The following is a 20,794-nucleotide window of genomic DNA, read 5'->3' on the forward strand; positions in this document are numbered from 1 at the left end:
TAACTAACTTACACTTCTTCTTAAATAGCCTCTTTTCTACACACGTCATCTCATTCTTACCCCTTCTAGTAATGGAATTCCACAGTATATCAAAGGACGTTATCTAATTACCCCTTTCCATTAATGGAATTCCACAGTAAAAGACCATTTCCACAGTATAAGACCATTTAGATTTAGTGCCCATTTCATTAATGGATTTTCGCAGTTCAGGACCATTTAGTATTTGTGATGGGTGGGGGCCGCGCGAACGCGTACCCCCCTACCACAAATTATGACGTGCATTCTCCCACTTGGGGAGATGCTAGGGGGACCCACCCTCTAAGTGCAATGAAGGCAGCCACCCTAGGCCATCGGCCCACATGATCACCGATTGACCCCGTCCAGGTAAGTATGCTTTTGAGCTTCACCTCCCCTTCTTTTTATACAGACCTCTAAGCATTAACTTATCTTTTTCTTTCGATGTGGGACCAAATGATGTTCCAAACCAACAAAGCAAGAACAATTTTCAATCCCTCTTCAACTCCTCCCAAGGGACACCAAAAGCAATAGAATTCTCTCTCTCTCTCTCTCTCTCTCTCTCTCTCTCTCTCTAGGGCTCGACTTAGCAACACGTTTACCTTTGATGTCAAGCTTACTAAAGAACATGCTGCATCTCAATTGTTGTTTCACATAACCAGTACTTGAGAAATCGTCGGGTTGGATCGAATGAGAGTCGTCCGATTCAATCGGGATCAGTAGTGACCGGTCTGATTCCACTACAAAATCTTGTATCGACCTTACTTACTGTTCGGAACTGCTGTATGTATGAGGAATCGCCCGATTCTCAAAAATATCGACGATTCTCCGGAATTCATTGTTCACCCCAATTTAAATGGAAAAAGCTTGATCCACCATTTTATATTGTTATTAATATTTTGTTTACATAAGAAAATGGAGTAAAAAATAGTTGATATTTTCTAGTGTTTCTTGTCACATAGAGGAGAAAATAATGGTTTTTGTCTTAAAATGCAATTAAACATGATGATTACTTCTCTTTCTTCTAAAATTTACTAAGTAAAGAAACAAGATAATGAAAGCACATAATTATAATTTACTAAGTAAAGAAACAAGATAATGAAAGCCCAAGTATCCCATGGTTGGTGGTCAAGCTTGGGATCTTTAAAAAAATTAAATTAAAAAAATCTAAAAATTAAAATATTTATTTGTAATGTTTTTTCATGTTTTTTATCAATTTGACGAAGATGGGGAAGTGTTTTAGCCATGGATACTGAATTTTTACATTTCCATTTTTCAATACTTTTTTTAACCTCATTTAGATTTGTTTCGTTTAATTTTACTCTAAACATTTTTTTTTGGGTTTTTTTTGTATTTTTTATTTTTATAACACTTTTTGCCATGGCTAGGATCCAGCCCAACTCAAGCTAAGTCACTTGGACTCAACCAGAGTTACCCAGCCCAGGGCCAAGTTCTGGCCCCGAGTCGTGCTTTCGTACATTGGCTGAGGAAATGAGGATTATAACATAAAACTCAATACGAAAGATGTTGCAAATTGGGAGTAAAGAGAACCGATGCTCAACCAATCGGATATAGAAAAGTAGTTCATGCGTGGGATGCATAATTATAGGAAAAATTGTATAAAACTCTCAAAAGTAGACTTTCTACGCTTTACCCCACCTTGTTTTTCTTTTTTTTTTTTTTTTTTTTCATAGTTTTACCTTTTTTTTTTTCATATTTTTATCAAAAGTCAACTTTTATAGCAGATATCCCCAATACAAAAAATTCTTTGTTTTTGACAAAAATACCCTTCTTATACATAACAAATCATTTTCCGATCCAGATAAAAGGAAACGTCGGAGAGCAGTTGTATATTGTTCAACCCATCCATTCTGCCGAACCGAAATTGTACACTCCCAGGCTGCCTATTCCAGACACAAACAAATGCCGGATCGCACTTGTAAAACACTGGAACTACCTCCTCCAAAAGCCGGACTGCCATTTCCAACCACTGGACCGCCAAGACTTAAGTGCAGGAACTTCGGACCGCCATTTAGTCTCATTTTTTTTTTTTTTTCCAAACGAGGGGTATTTTAGTTTCTCTTTCTTCTTTTTTTGAGTTAGGGGTATTTGTTAGGAAACATGGTTTTGGGAAAAAAGTTACTAAGAAAAAATAGGTTGGGTAAATTGTTTAGAAAGTCCATTTTTTAGAATTTTATGTAATTTTCCGATAATTATATATACATCCCCGCATCAAACATCCATCTTAAAGATGGATGTGGAATTATTGTTTCTCCCAAAAAAAAGTAAAATAAATCGTTTGAAAGTTTCATTCAAAAACTTATCACTTTTAGCATTAAAACCTTTTTTTTATTTTCTTTTAACGCCTTTCTACTAGATAATACAATTATCTAAAAAAATTGAGATGAATATGTACACTGTCCAATACAATTAAATGTTTTTACTAATCATAAAGACACGTTATCATTTTAAAAAGATAGGGATATTCTCACACTCATGAAATGCATTTTTAGCAAGATTTGGAGGTTACTGACTTGTCCAATGCATCATGGCTTGAGGGAGAACCCAGCGTAACAATATATTATTCTTACTACCCAGATGATGATGTTGATGATAATATTGTTTAAATACCCAAAAAATATGATAATACTATTCTTGTTATTATCTTCTTGGGTGGTGTTTGTTATTATCTTCTTGGTGTTGTTATAATGTGAGAATGAAATTTAAAGCAAATCAAACGAAAACGACAAACGAACCAAGTGCAGAATCTTTTTTTTTTAAATGATAAAAAATAATGTATTTGTCCATAGTCCAACTAGGGGTGGCAATGGACCCATACTGACCTAGGACCCAAGGGGTAGACCCGATCTAGGTATGCATCCAGTAGGTTAGGTCTAGGTCTTTGTACGAGTATGGGTAATATTTTTCGGGTCCCAATATATGAAATATATTTGAATATAATTAAATACATAAATATTTTAATTTTTAAGTCAGGTCCTGACCCGACCCGTTGCCACAAGTGTAATCAAACACTCATTCCCCCTGTATAAAAAAGTCATCTCCCTCCATTCGATCATAAACATTTCAAAGATGGGATTTGTTGAAGAGAAGATCAAAGAAGGGAAGGGTTTTGGGAACCTGGTCTTCCCTAGGACTCTCCACCCCTCACACACGTGTGAAAAGGGAGCAACACATTTGGTGGAGGCCATCAAGGCAAATGGTGAATGGTTAAGGGAACAAGTGAGGAGTCATGGTGCCATCCTCTTTCGAGGGTTCGAAATGTGGTCCCCTGAGGAGTTTAGGAGTGTGGTGGAGGCCTTTGGATGGGAGAATATGGATTACATGGGTGCCACCACACGTGTGAAGGTTGCAGATCGAGTCTACACTGCCAATGAGGCTCCTCTTAACCAGCTCATCAATTTCCACCATGAGATGGCCTTGGTATACTCTCTCTCTCTCTCTCTCTCTCTCTCTCTTGACAAGGTTATCTAGAAATGGAACTTGAGACTTCGTACTATGAAAACCCAGCCTCTACTGTCTTGACCCAACCCCGATTCTCTCTCTCACCATATTTTTTACTAGAGGTGATCCTCTTCGTTGCCACCTGGTTATTTTCAATGTTGTTGGATTCGCTTCGGAGTCTTCTTCATGGTGAGAAAAATGAATTAATATGGCCGATTAGGGAAAGATTTTGGACTTTTTTTAATTTAATAAAAAAATTAAATATTTACATATAAAAGTTAAAAATAAAAATTTTAAAAAAAATAAAAAATACTTTTAGATAGAGATTTATTTGCTTCAGCGAAAGAGGTTGAAGTTCTGGCCGAATCGGCCCGAAGCATACTCGAATATGACCAAAGTAGCACCAGGCTTTGTTTTGCTTTGCTTCGCTTCGATCTAAGCCAAAAATCTGAAGGCTTCGGCCTCTTCGGCTGAAGCGAATCGAATTTGACAACACTGGTTATTTTTTATTTTGCTGCCTGTGGCGATAGAGAGAGTACTATAAATAACATATTTTTGAAGTATTAATGAGGTGCTTTTGTTGATAGATAAGTTGTCAACCTTATATTGGTAAGGCACACTTCAAATTTCTATAAAAAAAGTTGTTCTGATGCTAAAATACCCTCCAATTGATCTTCTCGAACTCGATATGTGCGGATACGGAAGAAGAAGAAAAATAATTTCAAGTCTTAAAAATGGTGCATCATTTTTATCGAACTCGATAGAAGAAGAAAAAAAAGAATTTCAAATCCTAAAAATAGTATACCTTGTCCTTATGGAAAAAACAAGTGTGGAATTTTTGTTCTCTCTATTTCATTCATCCATTGACATTGCTGATAATCCTTTTTAAATTTGAGTTTCATCTCTGTTGAGAGACAAATGTGATCTTTAGATAGCGCTATTAGCTCTGTTTTGAAACAGTATCAAAGTTCCATTTTTATGTGTATCCCTACCACATTTCATCCCTTTCAGTTCCAAAAATTTCAGTGGAATAATCATTCAGTAATCTTTCAAACATCAAATTTTCCAGGAGTGAATTTTAAGTCTGTTTGGTTGGACCACTAAACATGACTAATTCTCTGTTCATAACACACTAGTTTAGGAAGTATTTCACAATATGTTCTCTTCATCTATTCACGAACACCAGTTATTCGGAAAATGTAAATAGCTGCTGAACTGAATCCCTTTCACAATATAAATACAGGCTTTGCTTTCAGTTATGATTTATGCTTGACAATGGTGCATCTACTCAACTGCTCAGTCCTTTCAAAATCCCCCCAACAAAATAGAGAAGCATACAAGCATATATGGTGGTCATTGTTGAACTACTTCAAAAATAAAGAATAAAAAATACCCAAGCAATTTGTAACGTTATACATTAGTGGGCATCCAGAGGCCTAGACCTTGTATGCCCATAACTGTCTTAATTGTCTGGTTTGTTGGTAGAAAAACCAACACAGCCAAGACTTGTCCGTACATTTACTTTGTTTACTAACAAAATTTTACATTTTAGTGCAAAATATAATTTTCCATTATATGTCTCCAAGCAACTTAATGGAGTAGTTGTAGAACTCATGGGATGAGTAGATTATGAGCAAGGTTCAAACGCTCCTGATGGTATTTTTTTTAATTTAATATAAATGCGTATTAAAATTTATTCATTGTTTTGAGGATAAGTTTGTGGAGAACTTGTGAACTTTTGAAATATATTCTATTTTTTTTAACTTTTAATTTAATATAAATGTGTATTAAAATTTATTCATTGTTTTGAGGATAAGTTTGTGGAGACCTTGTGAACTTTTGGAATATATTTTATGTTTTTAAAGTCTACTATTCTTTGCTTTTATTTATTTTTTGAAAATCCAGCCCTTCCAATTCGTCTGAAAGTTGAACCAATTTAATTAGATGAGACCCCAATTTAATTAGATGAGACCCCTTATCAGTTTAGTGGCCGGTTTGATCATAAAAACATTAGTACATCTGTTGTGGGCATTGGAGCACTCACCTTTTTGCCATGAAAAGATAGCCCACCAGGTCACCATTCCTAGTGAAATCATGACTAATATATATATCCGTTAATTAAATCTTTGAACTTGCTTTTCTTGGAGACAGTATTTGTGTTAAGCACAGTTCCAAGAATTACAAAGAAATTAAAATGTGTAAAATATTATGATATTAAATATTGGAAATTTGTTGCATCCCTTCACCTACAGATGAAAGACTTCCCCTCCAAGATCTTCTTCTTCTGCTCTGAGCCACCACCTGAAGGCGGGGAGACCTCGATAGTTCTGAGTCATGTTGTTGTTGAGAAAATGGAGGAAGCCATGCCGGAGTTTGTCAGCAAATTGGAGAATGTCGGGGCTGTTTTGCGGCTAAAAACTGCAAAAGAGAACTCCTCTGAGAAAGTTGTAAGCAAGACATGGCAATGGTTGTTGCAGACTGAAGACAAAGTTGAAGCAAGAAGAAGGTAAGGGAACCAAGCTCCATTGACCTCCCCTTTTCAATTGAAAAGAACTCTTACAACTCTCACTTTAAGATGGAAAGAATTACCAAACCAGTTTATATCATGGCAAAATCAACTATGTTTTCTAAGAGATTGAAAAAATGTGTTTCATGGAGCCCTAGCCAAAAGCTACATAATATGGGACATATTATTTTTTAAGCATGTCAATATACAAGCGCACAACACTCGTGTTTGACACTAAAAGGTATATGTACATACTATGTCTGAAGTTCTGAATGACGAAAGTTGAGATTGATATTTCTAACACTTGTAATTCCAGTTGGAAATTTAAAACATTATGGATATATCATTTTTTTCAACTTTTAATGAGATCCAAAAATTGATACCCAAAAGATCCAATAAACTTCAATATTCTTGTTTTGCCCCAGGGCTCAGCTCAAGGTTGGATGTAGCTCCCTAGAATTCCTAGATGATGGGACTGCAGAGTTTGTTTATGGCCCCTTGAACCCTATAAGAACCTATGAAGGAAAGAGGGCTTGGTTCTACCCAATTCTAGGCTACACCAACAACCCCGAGGACATTGATGTGCATTTTGGTGATGGGACTCCACTCCCTGTCGGAGCCCTGGAAATCTATCGTAAAATCTTGGACGTGAACAGTGTAGATCTACAGTGGCAAAAGGGCGACGTCTTGGTGGTAGACAATCTGAGTGTTCAACATGCTCGGAGGCCAGGAAAGCCGCCTCGGGTTATTTTAGTTTCAATATGTAAATGAATCAGGACTCAATTTGGGTTTCAAGAACATGGCTTAATATGTTCTGATCATTAATATCATGTTCATATCAGTAGACATACATTGACAAGAACATAGCATAGTTGGTGCTCATTGCACCTTGAAGTTGTACAATATTTCTTTTGCATTTTCTCTTGTTGCCTATCTTTTTTCCATTGGTACTTTTGTCATGAAACTACGAAAATAGATTTTTTTTTTATTGGTTTTTTTCTTTTTGTCTTTTTGGTAAATATTGTCAGAAGAGTGTTTGTGGATAATAAGGTAGGACTTTTGATGGTACTGAGTCTTCCTTTTTTTTCTTCCTTCTCACTTTTTTTTATCCACCCTCGTTTTGCTCTTTACATTGCTATTTACATGGGGAGAAACATGATTTAGGAAAGCATTTTATAAAGGGATTGGCACGGCCAACCACCATCACCAAATGGTCGAGCCCCAATAAACATAGTTGGAGATTTTCTCTGTCAAGAAATTTTCAGACCATCTTCAGTCACCCACGAGATCACTTCTATTACAGAAAAAATCCAAAAAAAAAATCAATTCTTCCTCAAACTCTTGACAGTGCATTTAATGGAAAATCAAATCCGAGGGTGGGATAGACCAGGACCTTACCTGACTAGTTATGAGTTTGACCAGACCCTTGTCGGCTAGAAAAAATAAAAAATTAGTTTAGTTTGTATTTTATATTAGGGTGTCATTTGTATAGAGCCGAGGCTCTAGACAATCAAATCAGAGCCCACCTTCAAATAGTGTCGAGAAATATGATTTCAATACTGGAAATTTTTTATTGGTATTAAAATATATTTTCATCTTTAATTATAAAATTTAAGGCCTCCAAAAATAGTGTAGATCGAGTAGATCTATGAAAACTTGAATAACTTAAAAATTGACGGTCCAAAATGCGTTACAAGATGCACTATTTCCAAAACTTGAAATACTTTTTTTTTCTCAAGTCCATTCATCTTGATGTTGAGATAATCAATTTGAGGGTATTTGGGCATCAAAACATCCTCTTCTAGTGAAATTTTTGATGTAGGCTCTAATTTGATAGTTTAGAGCCTAGGCTCTAGATAAATTTTTCCCTTTATATTAGTAATATGTATTTGAGCAATGATCCAATGCAAGTCGTATCATAATAAAATGCAACGTCACTTCTAGAAAACCATGTTTGTGGTATTTATATGACCCCAAATTAATGCAATAACACTTCTAGAAAACCATGTTTGTGGTATTTGTATGACCCCAAATTTTGCACACACACTCTCTCCATCTCAATAATCAATCCCCCAAAAAAAAAGTTCATTTTGAACCCTAGATATGGTCAAAATGAGTCCCTTTCAAAAACGAATCTAGACCATTCATTTTGTGAATTTCAAGATCTTATCCTTTATAAACTCAAAATCTTTTTTTATTTTTTAAGATAATTCATCTAGTGATAATAAAGCTATCCAAAAAATTTGGAAATGAAACTAAGACCTAGATCTAAGCATCTCACAAAAAATGAATGGCATATGTTAATTGGGCTAAAAAATTACTTTTTATATTGTATTTTCAATTTTTTCATTGTTTGTGATTGTTCATTAGAATGAAAAGAATGTATATTTCAAATTTTGGATCAAACAAATAGTCATAAGATAGCTTTTTAAGGTTGTTACATCATATTATTATACTACGGTTGCATGAAATCATTGCCCATTGTATTTATAATTTTATACTAATATATACCAGGTCTTAGTAATCAAATCCCACCCCTAATCAAATCCAAGGTTAAAAAATATGAAAAGTATAGTTGAAATCCCAAAAAAGAGATTGGAGTCGTTGTCGTAGCACCCCTATACCCTAGTCACTACGATGCGGTTTCCATTGACAGTAACACGACCCCCACTGATCGGAAAAGTGGCTGGGTCATGATAGTAATATCCCCACACCCTAACCACCACATGAAAAAGAAGAAGGTATGCATGCTTCATCCGCTTTTCTCCTAGAGGATAACTATAGGAAATTGATCATGTACAAATAATGTAAACACGTCATCAACCGTCTACTCTCTTGGACAGAAGATGGAGATGAACCGTAATCTCACTTGAATCTCCATTGTTTTCATACCGAGGATCATCACCACTGTGCTGAAAATTGTGGAAAGCAAACTACCCCATCACCTACCATAAACTGCTGATTGTGCACAGCATAAACTGCTTATTGTGCACAGTCTTCGCAAACTCAGCCGGTCCAACTTGGAACCAACTGGTCAAACCAGAATTGGGCACCGGCCCATCCAGTTTAGGTGGTTCGGCCGCATATTTTGAAATATATATTTAAAAAATATTATGAAATCTCAAAACACAAGAGATTTGTTTGCAACGTGTTTGAATATTTTTTATCATTTTGGCAAAGATTGGAAAGTATTTTGGCCATGAATACTTTTCACTATTTTTCAACTTCATCTAGATCTAGTTTGTTTAATCATGCTGTAAATATACTTTTCATAATTTGTTGGATGTGTTTTATATTTTTTAATTTTTTTTAACACTTTGTAGACCGATTGGGACCTGCTCAGTTAGACCGGTTGAACCAGCCGGTTCACCGGTTACTCGAACCCAATCCTAACTGGTTTTGGTTTCCACGGCTAGTTCAATTTTTCAAACACTAATTACACAACAAAGTGAAGGTGCTGAAAGAATGACATGTGTGATCTAGCTGGAGTATATAATAATTTTTTTCTTTCTTTTGCAATTCTTTTCTTTTCTTCACAATCTAGATCACTCATAAGAAGTCTTTTTTCAATATAACAACCATAAATAAAATAATACAAGCAGATCTCAAGAACTTGAAGCTACTCAAAATCACATTTTTCATTAACAAAGAAAAGATACAACATATGCTTATGAATAAAAGATATAATAAATAAATATGAAAAAAACAAAAGAGGGTGTTGGAAATTACCTCAGTCGAGCTTCTTACAACCCACACATAATCACCACGTTCTGATAGCGTGGGATGTAATGGTCAACATTTGATCTCAACCAAAAAAACAAGTTTGGACAAGCCACACAAACATTAACCACTTTCATCACAAGCTCAAACATTAGATGAATCCCCTTAGCAACCTAGTTTGAGAGAGAGATGCTTCTCTTTTCTACCACAACCCTATAGTCTAAACCCCAAAGAAAGATGAGAGATCATAAGAGAGACACCACAAGAGAACTATGGATGAAAGAGAGTGGGGCATGCCCCCTAGGGCCTTTCAAGAGAGCGAAAATTTCTAAGGAGAGAGAGAGAGATTTTAAGTGAGGCGTGCCCCTTTTGGTAGGTTATGAAAGAGAGATAGAAAGATAAAGCATAAAGATTTGGGTAGGGTACAATCATTGCTTATAATATTTGAACAAGATTAGGGTTTGTTAAGATTTTCCTTGGCTTGCCACCCATATGATAATGAATATATACCATTGACCTTGGGTAACTTGTGGGGTGAGAGATATGAGCTCTCCATTCCATAGGTGAGCCATCAATATTTTATAGAAAGTGCTAGACCATTATCCCTCACTTTCTAAACCATTTTCCTATCAATTAATTTAAATAAAAAATTAATATATCATAATATTATCATTTCTCATTTTATGCATAAGCCTTCGCATATATACTAAAAAATATAATTCAAAATTTCCTCAAGGCTCAAGCTTACTTAAAACAACACAAACTTATCTCTCAAGCCTAAAGCTTGATCTCCACAAAATAGAACATTTCTTTAGGTGGGGCGTGCTACTTATTTGGACACATAATGGGCCCCACCCAATATGCAATGGTGAGCTCAAAAGATCTATTGGACCTCCCATGCAATTATATTATTTTATATTTTTAGAAAAACATAAAATCATTATTTGAATATTTAAATCATTATAAAATCAATATCACAATTTTTATAAATCAAAATTTGATAAATAAAATATCCAGATATTAAAAAAAAATTCAAATAACAAATCTTAAAATAATATATTATTTAAATAAAAAATATTATAAAATTTGATGGAAAAAACATCCATATGGTCTAGGAGTAAATATCCACTAGGACACTCCATGTCCAACCGCGAACTACGAACCACACATGCGTTTCCTATGACCCACAGTCCATATAAGGAATCATTAGTGGGTCACCAAAAACTAACCAATGGGAAATGGGTCGTAGTCTCAGTATATGGATTTTAGGTCCCCTGGAGATGAAACCCAAGGTCATCCTGACATGATGTAATCTATAGCTCGATGGTGCACAAGGGTTATCTCTTGCACATGCATACGCTTCACCTTTAAAGGTGTTATGCTTTTCAAAAATGGCTATCAAATGTGCATGTCATGTGATGGTACAAATGATGAGGCTTTGGCCCCGTTTCTGAAGGCCATCACATACAAGGGTCACACAGTCTCTTGGCTCACTCATCTGACCATACTCCGACATCATCAAGGGATAACCCATATTACCCTCATCGATACGATTCTCATAGCCCAGGTAACATGGGTTTTACCCAACCAGACCGACCTAGCTCATCAAGCACAATCTAATATCAACAAACATCGTTTGTTTAGTATGGTCCACAAGGGACCACACTCCCACTGAATTCATGTTCCACTATATAATTTCATTTTACAAACAACTTTTAATGGCCATACGCACCCAACATGTGCTAAGTGTGTGATGGCCTATATCGTTTACCATGTGATCGCTGTGTCGATTTTCACTTGGAATCTACAATACACAATTACATTGAACAGTACATGTAGGAGGCGCGTAAAACTAACATCAAATTGGCCCTTGGTGCATTTAACTAAGAACAAAATCGGGTCCCTACAATAAAACAAGATCGAATGACTACCTTTGATAATGCCCATGATAGCCAAATTAGTGCCCCTTGATATGGTCCACCCTCTATTTGAAAAAGATTAATAACACTTTAAAATAGAAAGAAAAGAAGCCGTAAAACTTTCTCTTGTCATATAGAGGAGATCACAACGAGGGTGTGATTTGTGTAAGGTGCAACATTCAATAATCGACTTAAGGTGCACCACTATGTCTTGCTAAAAGCGGACTCTTACAATGGCCTAAAAATCTATTTACATCTTTATGAAATTTAAATATCCAAAATTGGTGTAGATTGAGCATAGCTATGAACGAGCTCTCAAGGCATGAGCTATGAGTTCTCACTATGGTTCTGAATTATGAGCTGAGATGTTGTATCACACCCCGCTGTATCAACAAGGGTCATCTATTGGTGGACGTGGACCAAAACCTCTTGGCGCCAAATCTTGGAACAATGGCTCTTGAGAGCCCTTATTAGTCATTGTTAAGCATAAGGCCTCACAAGAAATGAAAGACCATTTCAAACCAAGAAAGAAACCGAATCAACCGACTATGCTCTCGAGGGTATGACAACAAGATGAGAGGCGCAATAGCAATCTAAATAAAGGAGTAAGTAAGCTGGGATCAGATAAGAAAGGTTGTAGGTAAAATTGGTGTAAATTGAGCATATCTATAAACAATTAATTTTTTGAAAATGAATGCTCTAGATAATATGTTACAACATGTATTGTTTTTAGGACTTGTATTTTTTTCATATACATATATCTGGAGGTCAAGATGATCTGTTGCAGTGTTTTTCAATATCGAAGCATTATATTTGGGTGGATTCTTGAGGTTCTTTTTACTTTTACAGTATAAGGTTGATACATTTTATAAACTTTTTCCTTACAATATTTATTTATAGATTGAATAAGAAATTTCCACTCCCATTTAAACTCTATCACCAATCGTATCCCACTGTATAAGCATGCTCAGAGAGTAGGTTTGATACTTAGTCTTTGAGGCGAAAGACCGCAGTGGGTTTAACACTTATTCTTTGAGGCAAAAGGCCTACTAAGATGGATTTTATTGATACGAAATTTGGGTTCCACTTTAACAATACAATCAATAAATTTTCAAATAACTGACTAGAAAACAAAATGGATTTTGAGCACTTTAACTCCTAGACTTGAATTCAAGAACTTACTTTTTTGGTTTTTTTTTTCTAGGGGAAGGTATAAGTGAGTTATTAGAATCGAACAAAATATATAGGGTTGCAAACTTCAACTGCTAGCCAATTAAAGTTAAATTTGATTCCTACTTTTTCGGAATAGATATAGAAATATTACATAGTTTTTTTTAGGTGGGCTACTGGATTGAGCACGTTAAATCACCAAAGTTTGAGTCCTAAAAATAACCCTATGTAGGATTTTAGTTGAGGAACAGAATGAATGTAAATATTCCCAGTTTTTAGTCCCGTTGGAGAAATACGGATAAGAAGTGGGGTGCGGAAGAAGTTTTAAGTTTTATTATTATTATTGTGATCCCCTAACAGCGAATGACCGCATAGCGCAGTGGATTAGCGCGTTTGACTTCGGATCAAAAGGCCGTGGGTTCGACTCCCACTGTGGTCGGCTTTTTTCTCCATTTTTGAAATTCTCAACAATTTCTTCTGTATGAGTGGACCGTGCACACCGTTGGGATGGGATTTTTGAATTTTAAGGGTGATAATTTATATATATATTTCTTGTTTCTATATGAGTGGACCGTGCACACTGTTGGGATGGGATTTTTTGAATTTTAAGGGTGATAATTTATATATATATTTCTTGTTTCTATATGAGTGGACCATGAACCCTGTTAGGATGGGATTTTTTGTTTTTTTAAATTTTAATGGTGAGAATTTATATATATTATTCTTGTTTTTAATTATTATCTAAGATGAATGAAGATTATTCACAAAATACTTCCCTGGCGTTCCGCCCTATGGAGCATATGTAAATTTTTCCCTCTTTTAAAAGAAAAACACTAGCACATAATGCATATGCTTGTAGGGCAAGAAGTTCGGTATGTTTGTGGATTTCGTTGCACCTGAAAGAGGCTTGTGATAGCATACATCTAGACCTGTGAAGTGTCCGAAAATCGCAAATCTGACATGGGATCTCCCATGCTAGATCTGGATCAAGGGGTCAGAAACTATCGTTTGAGGAGCCCCTAAATCACCCCATTTGTCTTGGTTATCTATTTTTCTTAAAATTTATTTCGTATCTGCATTGCCCCGAATTACACTTTTCTTATTGGAATCATTCAACTGATTCCGGCTTTCAAAGACCGGGTAGGAACCCTATTTTTTTTTTACACTTTTTAGATCATTGTTGATGAATAATTCTTTTAGTTGAGCCAACAAAATAAATAAACTAGAACGGTGACAATGGGCCGGGTACATGATGACTAAGGCCAGGCCCAGGCAAGGCGGTAATGGCCCTTCATGGCTCAGCACGTCTAAATATAAAAGAAGGACCCAACCCGAGTCTGGCCCATTACCAATTTACCACCCCCTAAAATGTCATTGCTTGTGTGCTTGCAACCCAAGATTTTGAATTTCAATTAAATACATGTTCTTTTTATTGAAAGAAAACATATATTTTGTGTATTTATCCTGCTCACAAAAACACAACCTGATGTGAGAGGTGTGTCACATGTAAGCTTCCTTCCAAACTATTAAACTGTGACTTGGGGTAGCGGGAAGTTTCAACATGATGTCTTGAGTCTTATTCTTATCACGAGTAGAAGACTCATCTCCATCAAACTACCTAAAAAGAATATACAAATAACATATTAGGATTTAAAAAAATGGATTTTATTATTAAAAAACTCAGTCGAGAAAAACCCTTTATTGCAAAGTTATTTGGAATAAGGGCATCAACAAGTATTGAGTTTATGCCGTTTGGCTTAATGCACATATATCTCGTTTTCATTGTTAGTAGTTCCCCAAATAATATATGCATCTTTATTAGTTTGAGCTTTTTCTTTTGTGAATTAAATTACTAAATTATGTTTGCAAGGCTAGTCTTTTACACCTGTGTTTTTAGTAACCTCATCCATTTGAAAATTCACGGTCTTAGACAGTTCATTGATGTACGCAATAGACGGGTGTGCTCATTAAAATTTGGGTTTAAAATAGCGCCCTAATTTGTAAACTGCCTTATACCTTCAGGCACCCGCCTTAAGTACTCCAAGTAAGGTAGACCTTTAACCTTGCAATTAATTGTAATTTCAAAAAGTTTTATGATGGTTTGAAAATCAATTTTTATCGTAATTATGAATTTTAAGGCTAAAAAAATAGTGTAGATTGAACAAATCAATAAACACTTTGAAAGTCATCAGTTATTCCTCTTATTCCCTCCCCCTCTCTATTCCGTATACTCGGGAATATATTCTTCTTTCCTACTAACAAGCTATCAAACAATAGTTTCTTTTTTCAAACCTTCCTTACCCACCTACCAAGCTATCAAACAATAGTTTCTTCTTATAAAAAAACTTCCCGATGACTAAACTCGTTATGTAGGCAACGAGCAAAGCTAATGGTAGCTTGTTCTAGCATAGCCAGTGAAGGCAACGAGCAAGCCCCAAGTTTGATCTTCCGCATAGGCTACACATCAAACTCATTTTAGAATGCTTCGTAAGAGCAAAAAGCCCTCAATAACGAGGCCTTTGACAAGACTATGAAGATATGCTCATCACTTGCTTTCCTATGTACAAAGACAGCTGCAACAATCGACTTTCTAGATAATGTGCTATAATATGTGTTATTTTTAATCCATACATATCAAGGTTGAGATGATTAATTAGAGAGTTTTTCATCATCAAAACAACTCTTTTACTTAAAAATTTTTATGTGCGCGTCACTTCTATAGTATAAGATTGATTTCTTATATAAACTTTTTCCATATCTTTGTAGTGTGTATACTATGCTACAATAGGAGCACACTGGTACATACTCTCTCTAAGTACAATACTTGTTTAGGAGTATCCTTTGGATCTAAAGTTTTTTGAATGCACACTAGAATCGCTTGACGAAAATTTTAAAAAATAAAATAAAAACGATTTTGAACCTCTAAACACTTACAATGATCGTCTAAAATTGGGATAGTCTCTATTTCATGTTCATACAGTAAGTTTTTTAGAAACATATGTAATGCCTATAATTTTCCTTTTTTTTTTTTATTTTTATCCTTTATTTTTAAAGTTAGTCCCTAAGTTGAAAGAAAGAAAAAAAGGTAAAAAAAGTGATAAGTCAAAGGGGATTTATTTTTAAAGTTAGTCCCTAAGTTGAAAGAAAGAAAAAAAGGTAAAAAAAGTGATAAGTCAAAGGGGATTTGGGCCCTACCGTTTGGTAAAAAAAGAATCAAAGACCTCATCATGGGGCTCGACAATACTACCACCAAGGCCCCAAACCATTCTTACTAACTAAGTTGAAAGAAGTCACATACTCAAATTTTGGTGCCCCATAAATATACCCAAATAGGGTTTTTACTTGAGGAGGATATACCCGACCGAGCAATAAATAATATTTTGTCTTATCTTAAAGGGAAAGTTTATATAGAACCGAGGCTCGAAACAATAAAATTAAAACCTACGTCAAAAATCTCACTAGATGAAGTTGTTTTGATGCTCAAATACCTTCAAATTGATCATCTCGACATCAAGATGCATGCACATGAGAAAAAAATGGATTTCAAGTTTTGAAAATAGTATATTTTGCAACGCATTTTTAGACCATCAATTTTCAAGATTTTCGAGTTTTCATAAATTTGTTGATCTACATTATTTTTTAAGCTTTAAACTTTAAAACTAAAGATAAACATATATTTTAAAGCTATCACAAATATTTCCAATATCGAAACCATGTTTCTCGACAGTATTTGAAGGTAGGCTCTAGTTTGATTGTTTAGAGACTAGGTTCTATACAAACTGCACCCCATCTTAAATGTTAAACAATGCCTCTCAATGTCGTAACCTCATACAAATTTGGAAAAAAAGAGGAAAATTTTGTACAGAACCCTAATTCTTCATATTATTTCATGGTAGACCCTCTTTCCGTTCTTCTTTTAAACAACATAAAGAAACCTCTAAAGATTTCAGCGTACCCCCTCATCTTTTATTTTCCTATTTTATTGATTTTTTATCATAAAATTAGCTCCAATAAATTTTTTTTTACCATTTCAAACAAAACACTTTTTTAATGGGTGAAAAGGGAGAAATATGGTAAAAAATGTTTTTGGGTTGAAATTGTATAAAAATATTTATTTGGGCTAATTTTTATGGTCAAAAGTCAATAAAAGATGGAGATAAGAGATGAGGGGGTACGGTGAAATCTTTGAGATTTCCTTATGCCGTTTGAAAGAAAAACGGAAGGAGAGTCCACTATGAAATAATATGAAAAATTAAGGTTCTATACAAAATTTCTCCCAAGAAAAAAGTCATTTGCCTATGGGAAAACTCAAGATTATTAACTTCTTGTTTAAGTAGCTTAGTTATTGAGTCTGTAGCCCTACAATCAAAATTCAAAATGCTGACATGTAGGTTTGAATGTAATGCGATATTGGCCAATGAGGGTTCACAATGGCAAAGTCATTCATTTTGTAAAACACGGAAGTTTCATGGGTGCAATTTAAAAAAAGGACAAAAACCCCTTTTATAATTATAATCTCAAATAATCCCCCAAGTCTACGAAATTTAAGTTGGGGATGTTTAACCCTATTTTTACCTTTATCATTATCTAAATTACAACATATATATTTTTTAATAATCTCGTTCATAAATAAACGAAATTTCCCGAAGCTTCGTTTAACCTACTTGTGAAGTTCATGAGATGAGAGAAAGGGGTTCAAAGATTGTTGCTAGTGAGAGAGATGAAGAGGTTCATGGGTGAGAAAGTGAGAGAAAGAGAGGGAGAGCTTTTCTAGGATTTGGATGATGAGGTCATTAGAAAAAACAAAAATGATAGATATTGTAATTCAGACAATAAAACGAGATGTTGGTGGCTTTTTATTATTATTATTATTATTATTATTATTATTATTATTATTAACTTAGAGGGGGTTTATGAGCTTCCTATGGGCTTGATGGCTTATTTGGGATTATAATTACGCACAAGAGATACACGTCTTTTTCCCTTTGAAAGAATATTAGGTATAACAAAATCTTTAACAAAATTATACAATGATGGTTTCTTTGTTTCGCGCATATATTAAAAAAGCATGGATAATGACACTTTTTGAGAGAAGGAAGTAGTAGGATTTATATTTCCCTACGTTTTTCACATTTTAAAAATGTGATATATCAGCCCTCGCAATGATATATGGTGCCATTTTACACTTCAAAATCGCCAATACTTCGCCATATAAAACAAATTTGATCATATAACGTACATCATCCCCTGACCATGTGGATGATATGCATTTTTTATCATATAACGTACATCATAAATTAAATATGGACTATTTGAAATTAATTTTAATAAAATAGATGATATGCATTTTTGATAAATTTTTTATATAAAAATAATAATTATGATTTTGGAGATAAAATGTTCTTAGAACAAAACTATTGTCAAATGACAGAGAAGAACCAATGAAAATTTAGTGAAAAAAAATATAAAGAAAGATCCTCTACCGAGTCATGACATAAATTATTGTTGAATGACTTCATTATTATTAGTTTATATGGAAAATATTAACAAGTTGAATTATGAATTACTCTATTATAACCTTGCCATAACTCTAAGCCTCACTTTACGTTATGTCATCTATACATGTCCGATTTTTTCACTATGTATTTCAAGTTAAATCCAATATATTCATGATTTTTCTAAAGTACCTAATATATTGACTATCTATATTTTTGCCTCAACCGGTTGCCTTTGATTTTTTGGATCAAAGCTGATTTATTACTGGCTTTGTCGAATAATTTTATTTTTTGACTTGTTAGCTATGGATCCAATGCATATTTGCAACCATTATGATTTTACAACTAAGGAAAAGTATTTCGAGAGTGCTCGCCTCAGTTTTGAAGGACTTAGGAAGCAAAACGCGTCTCAAAACATTGTAAATGTAGTTCTACCTCATGTCACTGATTTGGATCTCAAAAAATATACTGCAATCTGATGATCTTCGAACAATCAAAATAAATGATCCAAAAAATATGTTATATACTATTTTAAAATTCAAACTTCATTTTTTCATAAATTCATGATAATATGAATTATACACGAGGATCTTAAAACCCGTCTCATGCCTAAGTAAAAAAGTTGGGTTGTGTTAGATAGGCAACTAATGTAAAACTTTGCCAAAATATATTACAATGATGATGATCCTGCAGGATTTTAAATCCAAAATCCACCTCTAAAATGAACTTTGGTATGGTGGACTCACAGTAACAAGTGCATACCTAAACACACCTAGACTCAACCCTACAACTGAGAGTCCCCACCTTGCCATAGAATGATGCTAAGCATCATGGTAGAGTAAAAAGAGAAACACAACAACCACGAAATACCACACAAATGTCATTAAGAAATCAACATCACCATCCATGAGTTCATAGAAAAGATGGAAGGTACTTTATATGGGGTTTTCGAGTACTATTATTAAGATTTGTCGACTAATGTTTATCTTGTTTTTCCACTAGAATGAAAACTACATATTAATGGCATCTTTGAAATCCATGCCATCCATCTTCAAATCCCACTGCCAATAATAAAGAAGAAATCTAGATTTTCAGCCTTATTATTTTCACTTTAAGAATGAACCATGCTAAATCTCCTCTACAAGTTGTGTTATTAGTTTATTTTCTATTTTAGCTCTATACAATCCACTTTGCCTAATTTTATTTTTCATTTCTATTTAATTTTCATTATTTCATGCATTGTGTCTTTATCATTGTGTAAAATGAAAATAGAGGTGTCATGGGCAAGTTAGTTACCTGGTAAAATAGTGATGTCGTCGGGCCTTTTAAGTAACATTACTAATTTAGGTAAAGGGTTGTCTAGAGGTAACAATCCCTCAAAATACAAAAGTTCAAGTTAGAAGGGGTTGTGATGGGTGTATTTATAAAAACAATCAGTATTTTTTTATTAAAAAATTATTTAAATAGATAAATTTACCATTAAGTAAGAAAGAATTTGAAATTTTACAAAAAATACAATGACATTTTGGAAGTAGTGTTTTGGAACTTTATTTGTTGAGTATCCTTATACTTTAGTTAAAATTTCAATCTTACTTCTTATAGAAATAACAAAAATACCCTTTATCTTGTAGTAATATTTACAAATTTGCCCCATAATAATAATTTCTTTTAAAAATTAGACAACAAAATTAATAAATTCACCATTCACAACTCTATATATCTTAAACCTTTGTAATTTGAAGGGTTGTGAAGTTTAGAATATCCCTTTAGGTTATGTTAAATATATAAAGCTATCTCCTGCATGAAATATAAGAACCCTTCTACTAAGTTTAGGAAATATTATAACCCTTCCAGTTTAGGTGGTGTTCAATATAGTAAGCACATTTTTTTGGAATTAAAATTATACAGTTAGACACCTGTATAGAACTGGATTATTGGACACAAACAATTCAATGGTTGTCGAAGTCGATTGATCGACATTTATGCTGTTTCGCCACTTTGCATGTACGATCTCGGCCTTCTTTAGAACCTTAATGCGATATGTTTAGATGCTGACAAGCTCGATGCGATCGACTCGATAAATACTAAATAAAATGGTGTGTATTTTTGGTTTGTTTTTTCATACATGGGTCTCAGTTTGCTATACACAACCTAAAAACAGGGTAATTTGGGTTATCCAACATTGATTTAGGGGTTTTGGAAGTAGGAAACTGCTATGTGATCCATACGATCATATAAATTCCATGGCTAGAAGCGGCAATCACTGTTTAGTAAATGGATGGACAATGGTGGAGAGAGATGGACTTATGTAGCATTTCGGTGGGTCCCTCTCTCTTTCTCTTCATCAGCTTCCATCTATTAATAAGATGGTGATGAAAATCATGACCATCGACTTCCTATGGTCGTGAGGATCATGATATTCCTCCACATGAAACTAAGTTTCTAATTAAAGGAAACTATATCAATCCACATATGGAGAGAGACCATACTCCAGGATCTCATCATCC

General features: G+C 34.3%; 1 protein-coding gene and 2 non-coding genes across 3 annotated transcripts; 2 read left to right on the forward strand and 1 right to left on the reverse strand.

Annotated features, from left to right (window-relative positions):
• Nucleotides 1-232: 232 nt before the first annotated feature.
• Nucleotides 233-392, reverse strand: LOC148779940 (U1 spliceosomal RNA). The gene has a single exon (XR_016045112.1). It is a non-coding gene; the product is annotated as a U1 spliceosomal RNA (small nuclear RNA).
• A 2,700-nt stretch (nt 393-3,092) lies between these two features.
• LOC18448374 (clavaminate synthase-like protein At3g21360) lies at nt 3,093-7,048 on the forward strand. The gene is made up of 3 exons (XM_006858442.3): nt 3,093-3,456; nt 5,730-5,983; nt 6,409-7,048. Exons 1-3 carry the CDS (start codon nt 3,106-3,108, stop codon nt 6,752-6,754), a joined length of 951 nt encoding a protein of 316 aa, XP_006858504.1. The 5' UTR covers nt 3,093-3,105; the 3' UTR covers nt 6,755-7,048.
• Nucleotides 7,049-13,157: 6,109 nt separating this feature from the next.
• Nucleotides 13,158-13,231, forward strand: TRNAR-UCG (transfer RNA arginine (anticodon UCG)). Its single transcript has one exon. It is a non-coding gene; the product is annotated as a tRNA-Arg (tRNA).
• The last annotated feature ends 7,563 nt before the right edge of the window (nt 13,232-20,794 follow it).

Source organism: Amborella trichopoda, chromosome 11 (genome assembly GCF_054954075.1).
Source record: "Amborella trichopoda isolate Santa Cruz 75 chromosome 11, AtrichopodaSantaCruz75HAP2 v2.0, whole genome shotgun sequence".
In the NCBI taxonomy this organism is placed as follows: Eukaryota; Viridiplantae; Streptophyta; class Magnoliopsida; order Amborellales; family Amborellaceae; genus Amborella; species Amborella trichopoda.

What these genes read in the sequence shown, in the direction of transcription:
- LOC18448374 (XM_006858442.3), top strand. Translation starts at nt 3,106, where the DNA reads ATGGGATTTGTTGAAGAGAAGATCAAAGAAGGGAAGGGTTTTGGGAAC. An exon ending in TCCACCATGAGATGGCCTTG is followed by an intron (nt 3,457 to 5,729) that starts GTATACTCTCTC and finishes CTTCACCTACAG; the next exon opens with ATGAAAGACTTCCCCTCCAA. An exon ending in AAAGTTGAAGCAAGAAGAAG is followed by an intron (nt 5,984 to 6,408) that starts GTAAGGGAACCA and finishes GTTTTGCCCCAG; the next exon opens with GGCTCAGCTCAAGGTTGGAT.